Raw genomic sequence first — 11,894 nt, 5'->3', positions numbered from 1 at the left:
AAAGAAAACTAACATGATGCGTGATCTCTCGTCTTCCCCTGAACGAAGTCCAATCTGATAGTTCTCAGAAAATGAACTGTAACTTAGTGAATACTAATGACACAAAAATGAGACTTATGTCTAAAAAAAATGTCAGGTTTTAAATCGTGTAAGTCAAATCGAAAACAAAAATTCTCTGTTTATGTTATCTGTATGAAAAAAGAGCCATGTCAGACGCCCGTGATTCAGCTCATTATCCACTAATGCGGCCACGTCCACGGAACGAGCGCTATTCAGACATAAATTCTGAGCATACATCGTCTCAATCGTGTATTTATTGTCTTGAAAATTGTTTATCTGGATGTTATAGCGATATCTGGCCTCTGTTAGTTCCTGGAGAGTAACATGGTTGTTCTTTAGATTAATTTGTGGACTAAAGGTGCACAGAGCACCCTCCGGCTGCAAGTATGAATTGAAAACACAGTATCCAGCATTCATAGTGATGACAATAAATGCTGAATAAACATTACTCCTCTGTATAGAAAATTGACATAAACATATGAGAATCCATCAATATTTCTCAAAATGTGCATGCTTTTAAGCTAAAAGGCTATATGAAATGCCATACAGGTAACATAATTGTTCAGACACTTTGCATCACAGAAATACAATATATTTTAATGTATATAATAGAATACCATTATTTTAAATTGTAATAATATTTCACAGTATTGCTGTTTTTTTATGTATGTTTGATATACACTATGATGAGCTTGAGACATGATCACAGAGGGTTTTTTCACAGCCTACCTGACTGAAAGAGCTCATTATTTATGCAGGTCATTACAACTCATTATGCGATTCTTTTGTCTTCTCAGGTGTAAATGACCCATTATTCATAATGATTCACGCCTCCACGCATACTGTGTTTCTTGACAAAAAGTGTCTTACAGAATTTAAATCTCTATATTGTTTTACATGAACGAGTAGGCAGCATAATTTTTACATCATTCTAAAGCAACCTCCAATACCCTACAACCTCCAATACCCAGAAGTCTTGTGAACACAGATTTAATATATATTTTTTGGCTTTATTTCAGTGACTTAAGTTTTTTGTTTTTTCAATAACCACGCATAAACGTTATTCCTTCAAAAACACAAGCATGTACATACATGTTCCTCACATATTATTGTAGCCTAGTTTGTGCTGAATGCAGTGTAATGACACTTTTTCCATTAATATGTTTATGAACAACTGAAAAAAGCACAAACGTCAGGGCATGTCAAAACTTCTCCAGGGCCCCAAAAATCCTCAGACCCCAGAGGGTTAAACGTCTCCTTGTGTGAAAATATTGTGATATCATGTGTAAATTTTTTGTGACACTAAAGTTGGCAGCTTATGTTGTTACCTATAAAAATTCAAAAACATTTTGACAGACGCCCTTGAAAGAAAAGTCTTTTTTACAGGGATATTTGCTCTGAAAATAGGATAAAGTGAGTAGTATTCAGCTGGTCATGTGATGATGACCTGCCTTATGTAAGATAAAGGCTTTTTCTAGACTATACTGATATAACTGGAGGGCTCATGTGTGAGTAAATCATTTTAAACATATTTGTATTTGTTCATTTTTGTAAATGTAAATTTTATGGAGTGGCACATTTTTTTCTTTTAGTAATGCTTTGTTTTCTACTATTGAAATCACTACAGCAACTTATAAACTATTCATTGCCACAGATGACTACCATAAGTTCACATACACATTAAGAAAATATATTCAGGAATAAAGGTCACCAAAACCTCAAATGTTTCATATGTATGTTCAAGCTGTGTTGCATTAACAATATTTTATTTTACAATCAGAACTCAAATTAAATGAATAATGTATTGTTAGGGCCCGAGCACTGATGGTGTGAGGACTCTATTGTAATTGCTCAGTCAATTCTTCTTCTCCGAAATGAATCGCATTTTCGAGGGCCTAAACTTGCTCGAAAACTCATGAAACTTTGCACACACTTCAGAAGTGGTGAAAATTTACAACTGATATGTGTTTCAGAATTAATTGTTGCAAAATGGCTCAATAGCGGCATCGACAAAATTTCATTAAAGCGCACTTTGCGCTACTTTTCACGTACAAGTATGAAGTTCACGTAACAGCAAAATCTGAAAACTCAACAGAAAATTAGATATTTTGAATTTTCTCTGCAAAATTTTTACAGTTTTTGCCATTCCCAGACATTGTACTTTAACGAACTCCTCCTAGAGATTTAATCAGATCAACATCTTATTTGGTCAATATAATGTAAAGGCCTTTGCAACATTAAATTACAAAGATCTTTTTGCTGAAAGGCGTGTCTGTGCCGGCCTGCTAAACATGCTACAAACATTCTAAAACATGCTAGCAACAGTTAGCTGAGTGCTAAAGCATACTATTATCGTCATGAAACAGGAAGTTGTTGTAACTCAAGCATACAATGTCCAATCTGCCTCAAATGTCACATTTGATAAGTGCCCTGGCCTGAAGACATCTACACACCAAAATTTAGTTATAATCTTATCGCCACCAGCTGGTAGCAGGAAAAATTTATGGAGAATCTTTGTGGAGAAATAATATTTCTGTTCATAGTAGTTAGATTTAGGGTTTATAATAATTTATTTTCACAATTTGTTCATATTTATTCTCTTTATTTCATGACAAAGAAACTTTACTTTCATTCTCTCACCATGACTATTGTCTGTAATGTAATATTAACTGCAGGTCTAATGATGATTCTCTATGATTTTTTTTTTTTGTGTGTGTGTGTGTGTGTGTGTTGTAATCTGTTGATGTTTGTTTGTATTTGCTAATTGTTGTTATTGTTGACTGAAGGGTGCCACAGATGAAAAAAAAAAAATCCGAAAGGAAAATAAATAAACTAAACATAAAACATGAGGAAATAGAATCAGAAGCACTTTGTTCATAAAGTAATAATATACAAATCCTCAAATCCAACGTATATTCCACAATTATTTATTTATTTTATTTTTTACTTATTTATATTCACACACAAAAAAGCCTAGTATAACAAGTATGCACACATAACAATAGTTATTTGGATATGATTTTAATGTCTTCACAACAATTACAAAGAAATTATTCACACTAAAAGATGATGTAATAAAATCATATTATTATTAAATTATCTGACGATCCTTGTTAAACATTTCAGTTTAACGAGAATGATCCATACAGTTAAACGTTAACATCCAGAACACCACACCAAGAAACTTTTTTAAAATCATTACATTCAATTATAATTATTATTTTCTGTTTTGAACAACAGATGCATTTTTACCTGGACCAATTATATTCCTTTTCAAAACCAAAAAGAAAGCTATTCTGATATCTTTAGTTTTCATTCCATATATGATTGGATTGACAACTGGAAGGACTGTGTAAATCATCAAACCACAAATCCTCTGTGCACTGGAAGAAAAATTAGGGATCCGATATGATAATATAGCAATGGTTGTCACTATTTCAAAGACAAAAAATGTAGCGATCTGGGCCATACATGTATTTACAGCCTTTATTTTTGAATCAGAATGTGTTTGTTTTATACACGTGATGAGAATTTGCATATAAGAGTACAGCTGGACAGAGACACTGATTACCTGCATAAATGCTGTTATTGATAAACCATAAATGTTGTTCACTGTAAAATCCCCTCCACATGAAAGTAAAAGCAAAGATGGGTTGTCGCAGTACACATTAGCAATGAAAGAATTACATTTCTCCATTCTAGATTGAAGGGAAAATAAAACAAGTACTAAGACAAGGTCCATGCTCCATGCCAGCGCAATGAGTCCACATATTCTGCCAGGAGTCATAATAGAATTGTATCTGAGTGGGTTGCATATTGCTATGTACCGGTCAATCGACATGGCTGCCAGTAGAAAAAGTATTGCACCTCCATACATATGTATCAAAAAAGCCTGAAGAACACATGTAGGGTAATACACATCATTTGTTTCTGTTATAATGTCCACAAGCACCCTGGGCAGAGCAGAAGTGATTCCAATTAAATCAGTTAGAGGGAGGCTGAACAGGATGTAGAACATCGGCTTGTGAAGGATTCTTTGGGTGATTATCAGTCCAAGAATGGTTCCATTACAGAACACAGAGAACACATAGATCAGAGTTCCAAAGAAGAACACAGGATATATTGCTTTTGGATGGACATCAAATTTTGCAATTTTAAGGTTGAATGTGAAAGTTGGATATGAAAGGTTTACAGCCATTAAAAACCTTAATGGAAAAAAAAAACATTAATGATGATGTACATTTATACCATTACAGTTTTTGCAAAATAGCACATGTAAAAATTAATCTTGCAAACTTACCTTTGTAATGTATGTCACAATAATTCTTGCATGACCTGAATAAAACTTATGCCTTATGCATACTGTAAGCTATGGTACAACATTGCCTTTTATGCAGATTTATGTTCACAGACAAGCATCATGGGACTTGAAGTCAAAGTTCAATTGATGGTCTTCGGGAACTTGATGGGATTTGAAGCCAGATGATGTAATGTCTGTGTCTAAAACAGAACTGAGATGTGCACTGCATTTCAACCCTGTTTCAGCTGGATTTGCCATCTTAGAACAGTGAAAAATCTTTTTCCCTTTTTTATTCTTTCAGTGGTCATTAAACCATAAAACATAGTTTTTGAGATGCTAACAGATTAGTGTTGAAAACAACATTATTGAAAACAATGATACCACACAGTATTTTGAACACTAAAGGGTAGAATAAACTACAAAACTTTTGCCCAGATTTTTTGAGTCAACACTAGTTGCTGAAAGTCAGAGCAAATAAGACAATTTTTAGTTTCAGGGTAGACTATGCCTACAATTCCATCCAATCAGAACATATCAAACAATTTATGTATTTACTTACTAACTTATTTAGATGTTATAATTTTTATTTATCTCCTTGCAATGAGCCACACTTTTCTAATTGAGTTTGTGTTGGGAATGACTTAAAAGTCTGTAGTGTGTGGTTTGATTATAGTGTATGATTCCCACTTTTTCTATATAACTGTTTACAAAGTCATCAAGTGAATGATGGCCAGTCTTTTCATATCTGTTAAGATTTTAAGCTTTGTAGCATTTCCAGACTGAAGGGGAAAGTGTTTTGTTGTTGTTGTTGTTAGATATTTCCTTCTTTCGGTTAACCCTCTGGGGTCTGAGGATTTTGGGGGCTCTGGAGAAGTTTTGACATGCCCTGACATATGTGCTTTTTCAGTTGCTTATAAACATATTAATGGAAAAAGTGTCATTACACTGTATTCAGCACGTACTAGGCTACCATAATATGTGAGCAACAGATATGTACATGTTTGTATTTTTGAGAGAATAACCTTTATGCGTGGTTATTGAAAAAACAATAAACTTAAGTCACTGAAATACGGTCTAAAATAAATATTAAAGGTGCCCTAGATTCAAAAATTGAATTTACCTCGGCATAGTTGAATAACAAGAGTTCAGTACATAGAAATGACATACAGTGAGTCTCAAACTCCATTGTTTCCTCCTTCTTATATAAATCTCATTTGTTTAAAAGACCTCCGAAGAACAGGCGAATCTCAACATAACACTGACTGTTACGTAACAGTCAGGATCATTAATATGTACACCCCCAATATTTGCATATGCCAGCCCATGATCGAGGCATTAGTCAAGGGCAGCCAGTATTAATGTCTGGATGTGCACAGCTGAATCATCAGACTAGGTAAGCAAGCAAGAACAATAGCAAAAAATGGCAGATGGAGCAATAATAACTGACACGATTCATGATATCATGATATTTTTAGTGATATTTGTAAATTGTCTTTCTAAATGTTTTGTTAGCATGTTGCTAATGTACTGTTAAATGTGGTTAAAGTTACCATCGTTTCTTACTGTATTCACGGAGACAAGACCCGTCTCTATTTTCATTTTTAAACACTTGCAGTCTGTATAATTCATAAACACAACTTCATTCTTTATAAATCTCTCCAACAGTGTGTAATGTTAGCTTTAGCCACGGAGCACTATCAAACTCATTCATAATCAAATGTAAACATCAAAATAAACACTGTACTTACGCGATTAGACATGCTGCATGACGAACACTTTGTAAAGATCCATTTTGAGGGTTATATTAGCTGTGTGAATTTTTTTTATGTTGTTTAAGGCAAGCGCAAGCTCTTGGGGCGTGGAGCACGAGAATTAAAGGGGCCGCACACCCTGAATCGGCACATTTATAATGATGCCCCAAAATAGGCAGTTAAAAAAATTAATAAAAAAAAAAAAAAGAGGTATTTTGAGCTGAAACTTCACAGACACATTCAGGGGACACCTTAGACTTATATTATCTTATATATAGACTTATATTATTAGATATATTATATCTTTTAAAAACATGTTCTTCGGCTTCGGTTCTGTCCCGCTTTGCGTTGTACCGCACAGCATTTTCACCCCTTGTCCCGCACTTCGCATATTGAGAAAATGCCATCATCAGTCTGTTGGCTTTTAATTATCATATTAGGAAAATGTGCATGTGTTCTTTTGCCTTTTTAAAGGGATAGTTCACCCAAAAATGAAAATTTGATGTTTATCTGCTTACCCCCAGGGCATCTAAGATGTAGGTGACTTTGTTTCTTCAGTAGAACACAAATGATGATTTTTAACTCCAACCGCTGTCAGTCGTATAATGCATGGCAATGGGAACTTCGTCTATAAGGGTAAAAAAAACATGCACAGACAAATCCAAATTAAACCCTGCGGCTTGTGGCAACACATTGATGTCCTAAGACATGAAACGATTGGTTTGTCGAACAGTATTTATATCATTTTTTACCTCTAATACACCACTATGTCCAACTGCCTTGAGCATCCGGTGTGTGAGGTCTCAATGCACCCTGATGCCAGAAGTAATCGCTCACACTCTTTGAAGTATAAGCACGAGAGATCACTTCATCAGAGCACGTCATCAGAGCACGTCACCTCACACCCCCCCACGGCATCCCGTCTCTCGGCCTGCCATATGATGTATAACTTGGTCATGGTTAAAATCTCCACAAGCTCCTCTACACAGGGGATTGAGATGGTGAATCTTCAATTTCCCCCAACTCGATGCTCAGCATTTTGACCTCCTTGGAGCTGGACAGCTGCAGCAACATATTATAACATTTAGATTAATATTTATCATTAAATTCCTCAAAATTAAATGCAGCCAAAAATCAACCAGACAAGAAAACTCGGTCTGAATTGAAGGCTGAATATAGTATTTTCATACAGGCATCTAACTTCTCAAAACAAGACAAATATTTCATTTAATTTCTCAAAATTAAATGCAGCCAAGAAACTACCAGTCTTAATGACAGGCTGAATATTACTATTAGAATCTCAAACACAAAAAGAATCATAAATCATAGCTTGCAAACACACATAATTAGTTTGCACATGATGATATGAACAAAAGAGAAAGGGAAATTCCCATCTGCTCTAGTAAATATCCGCATAGTAAATATATACTGCGGACCCGTAATACAAGTGCTGCTTCGGAAAACGCAAGATCCGAGCCAGTATGGATGATATCCTCAACCAAATGCTGCTGTTGGGGAAGGATCATCGTCCTTTTGCAGAGTTTGTGGATTTACACCTTGTGGATATGCAGATCCTTTCCTCACTGTGGGAGTCATCAAGAACGGTGTCATCATCTCCAACACTCCAGTCCATATTCGACATCTCTCTATCCGCTCCAGATCGGATTCATCATAAAGCACGTAGAGCCATCTACTGTTAAAAACTAAGCTTAGAATCTATTTGAGAGAGAATAGCAATGTATTCGTAAAATCTCAGAATAGATCCAGAATCATTTCTTGATTTGTGATGCATTGATTTATTGTCCCAGCCCTAATTTCTAATGAAAAAACTTTACTTTTACTTCATTAGACTGGGCGATGTTCCTCTGATTACTTTATTTTAATGCAATACATGTTAAGAAATACAGTTTGTTCCAAGCTCGCTGTCTCTTTTTTTCTGGGGCATGAGTGATGCCCCATACACAAATGAATCCCTCTGAGTTGATTCTGTTCAAAGACTTCATCAAACAAGTTAGCAAAACTGCATAAATCGGTTTGCGAATCAGTTAAAAATATTTGTTCCTTGCACGCACTGAATCATCTAAAGTGGTTTCTTATTTAGGGTTGTAATAGGAAATGCCGGCTTACTACTTTAGTAGTAGTTCTAATCTTTGTTTAGCATTGGTTTCCGCTATCAGTCTCTTGTCTTGTCTTGTCTTGTCTTGTCTAGTCCTGCAGGCAGAGGTTCCCTAACCACTCACAGTTTCTACCAAGAAGCAAGACCTCTTTCTGCCTGTCTTTGTGCCTCCAACCTCCCTATTGTTTGGACTGTTATCACCACCTCTCCCTCAATATCTTGTCTAATCACTTGTCTTGTCAATAAACCTGTCAACACTCATTCTGCGAGTATTCGCTCATAGATTCCGTGACAATTAGACCTAGTTGAACATCTGCGTATGCTGTCAATTTAATTTCAGGTAATACGTTTTAAAACAAAAAGATTACTACTCTAAGTACACAATACCACTACCTACTACAAAGTATGACATTACCAGCTTTTTTGTATACCTTAATTTATACATTAAATAGGCTACCATTGTTAACAGTGTATGAAATGGACACCTGCCAACCCTCAGTTTGGGGGTATTCTGCAGTGGCGGGCGACCTGTTCGTCTTGAAAAGGAATGCCTTTGCTTAGAATTTGCACGCCCCAGCAGAAATGTACATTTGATTACATTTTGGACAACAGGCCGAAAAAGATCAGTCCTAGTTGATTGTTGTTTGTGTCCAGATGTTCAGTAGCGATGATCAGCTCAAGTAACTATTATGATTATTACTTTTACTCAAGTAAATATTTCTATAAGAAACTTTTACTTGAGTACAGTTTTTGGATAATCTACCCAACTCTGTGAATATATGCCTTGAAATCAGTGATACAAAAGGCAATTACATCAACAATTATGCTTACAGTATATGGACATTATATAAAAAAGTTTGAAAGTATATTTGCTGTACATTTAGGCCAAAGCATGACAGCACTCTTTTTTCCCACAGTAAAGTTATGAGTTTCCACTGAAAGTAATGCTCCCTAGTAATTATGAATCTATTGTTATAGAAATAAAATATGACTAACCCCCTAATCTCTTTTGGACTGTTATAGATTGGTGATGGACTGTTTTACGTCCAGGGTCCCAGAGACACCAATAATGTACATATTTGTTTAAAAAAATATATATATATAAAAAATAAAGGTTTTCTAAATGTACCACTGAATTTTTACATCAGATTACATCAGATGTTCATCTGAGCTGAACAAAACCCAGTAGATATTAAAGCTTTAACTCTCCGTTTTGCCATGCTCATTTACACATGAACTTTTTGGAAATATAAAAAAGTTAATAGTAATGGTGCATGCACACACACACACACACAAAGTAATCAAAATAAACAGTTTGTAGAACGTATCAATGTGTACATCAGAATCATGTGAAAATTCATGTTTTATACCATTGTTTTATACCTCCAATCTCTGAGGCCCCCAAAAGTGTAATACATTTTTCATTAATGATATTTTCTTCAATGAAATACAAGTTTAATGAAGTCCAGATGAAATTTTGTTTATATAAGATTAGCAAATGTCAAACTATCAACCTGAAAAATGAAGTGTATTTAGCAGATTAAATGTAATTTAGGCTATGTGCATTTTCTTGTGATTAAAAATGCCTAAAGTCATATTGTTGTTACACCCCGCTACACTTTTATTATTCTGCACTAATAACACTAATATTTAAAGAGTTTTATTGGACTTCTTGGCATAAGTGACAAAAATACATTTTACAGATATTTTACATTTTAGAGATTTTTCTGCGTATGAGTTTTAGCAGATTATTTCGTAATTCATGACTGTTCAATCCATAAACTATTGGATTCAGAAGTGGAGACACTAGAAAAATGAGCATCCCCATAATCTTTTGCATGTCTGCGTTTATGTTTTTGAACCTGTGTGACAAGATGGTGAAAGTTCCAACAACCTCATATATGATGAAAATGGCCAGTTGAGAAACACAGGTGTTGATGGCCTTTCTCTTGGCATCAGACCTACTCGTGGCCAAGCAGGCAATCAAAATCTTCACATAGGAAAATACTTGAATGCAAACACTAATAATCTGCATCATGGCTGTGGTGAACAAGCCTATGATGTTACTAACTGAGGTATTGTCACATGTCAGCTTAAGCAGAGAGGGATTGTCACAAAACACATTCAGAATGATAGATCTACATCTTGAATACTTGCTCTGTAAGGAAAACAGCAAAACAATGAAAAAAAGATCAAGGCCCCATACAATAGAAACAATTCCCATCACAAACCTTGGTGTCATGAGAGCATTGTATCGCAGAGGCATGCAAATGGCAATATAGCGATCAAAAGCCATGGCAGCCAGGATGAACAAAACACCACCCCCATACATGTGGATCAGAAAACCCTTGGAGCACACAGAGGGGGTAGTATGTATTATTGGTTTCCATAACAATGTCAGAGAGAACCTTGGGAAGCATGGAAGTGATTCCAACAAAATCATTCAGAGGAAGACTGAACATAATGAAGTAAATTGGCTTATGGAGACTTTGTGTCATAATGATGAGGAGCAACAGGGTCAAATTACAAAAGGCAATGAACATGTAGATGAAGAGGCCCAAAAGAAATATGGGATATTTTGCTCCTGGAGGGATGTAAAATGGATCCAGGGTTAGCTCAAAACTAACTACGATGGATAAGTTCTCCATTATGACTCTGGAATCTGTGGAAAATAAGAGAAAAGTAGTACTTTGACATTCATTTCACTAAATCCCCAAACTGACCCTTTATGAAATAAAAAAATAAGCCTTAAAACATTTGTCAGTATGTCACTCACCTCATGCACCCTTGATTAATATCTCTCAAAAAGAAGACACTACAGTATCATGTCAACTACAAGATCAAGTTGAAACTCGTTTGTCTTATATAGACAGTCATCCTACTGACCTCATCCACATTATATCCCCTAAAGACAAATGATGTGAACATGCATGATAATTGTCACAAGCTGGAAATGTTATAGCACAGATTCTTACATAGATTTGACACACACACACATGCATATCATTCATATACTAATTAATTCCAGTACTGAAAAAAAAAAAAACCCATCAGAAATGTTGCAGTAACTTGCATTAAAATAAAAATAATTTTGATCAAATTTTGTCAATTTTGAATTCATGGCATCCTGGCGACTAGCATGTTTTCTTGAATAGAAAAGGGGGTTTATTGATTCCAAAAAGGAAAATATGTAGTGATGTTGAACTGATGAGACATACTGGCAGCCATGAAAGCATGGTGCAATATTTAACACTTGTTCGTAGTACTTTAAGGGGGCTTTCACACAGGGCATGTTTACTGCAGTCTGAATCCGAGTGTGTTTGTTCCTGGCACCCCCACAGCATTGGTCTAGTTTTGCACTCACTTGATTCTGTCGAACCCTGGGCTACATTTAATTCCACTTTTAGACATACGCCCGCAAACCTTCCTAAATCTGGGGTAGCAGACTCCAAGTGATCAAGGTCTTAGGGCGTTCTATTTAGGCTGTGTTTATTGTGCTACTTTTTTATGCCCTTCCATCGCTAACTTGCCTCCATGGATGGATATGCACACTTCAGAATCTCACTGGAAGTAGTTGGTCATCCACATACTTTTTGCCTACTCTTTTATGAGTGCAGTGAATACAGACATACTTATTTTGTCTTTTAATTTGGTGCTATTATGTGCA

At 35.4% G+C, this 11,894-nt stretch overlaps 2 protein-coding genes across 2 annotated transcripts; both read right to left on the bottom strand.

Annotated features, from left to right (window-relative positions):
- Positions 1-3,003: 3,003 nt before the first annotated feature.
- On the bottom strand, positions 3,004-5,224 carry or71at1 (odorant receptor, family 71, subfamily AT, member 1). The gene is made up of 2 exons (XM_048161819.1): positions 4,361-5,224; positions 3,004-4,265 (listed from the first exon to the last, which is right to left on the bottom strand). The coding sequence occupies exon 2, from the start codon at positions 4,256-4,258 to the stop codon at positions 3,278-3,280; it is 981 nt and encodes a 326-aa protein (XP_048017776.1). The 5' UTR covers positions 4,259-4,265; positions 4,361-5,224; the 3' UTR covers positions 3,004-3,277.
- A 4,647-nt stretch (positions 5,225-9,871) lies between these two features.
- On the bottom strand, positions 9,872-11,081 carry or71aq2 (odorant receptor, family 71, subfamily AQ, member 2). The gene is given in 3 exon segments (XM_048161325.1): positions 9,872-10,574; positions 10,576-10,889; positions 11,004-11,081. Coding segments are annotated over 2 exon segments (939 nt in total). The 5' UTR covers positions 10,876-10,889; positions 11,004-11,081; the 3' UTR covers positions 9,872-9,935.
- Positions 11,082-11,894: the final 813 nt, after the last annotated feature.

Source organism: Megalobrama amblycephala, linkage group LG16, assembly GCF_018812025.1.
Source record: "Megalobrama amblycephala isolate DHTTF-2021 linkage group LG16, ASM1881202v1, whole genome shotgun sequence".
NCBI classification, from domain to species: domain Eukaryota; kingdom Metazoa; phylum Chordata; class Actinopteri; order Cypriniformes; family Xenocyprididae; genus Megalobrama; species Megalobrama amblycephala.
The sequence above is the reverse complement of the archived record's forward strand: the minus strand, read 5'-3'. Positions and strand labels throughout refer to the sequence as shown.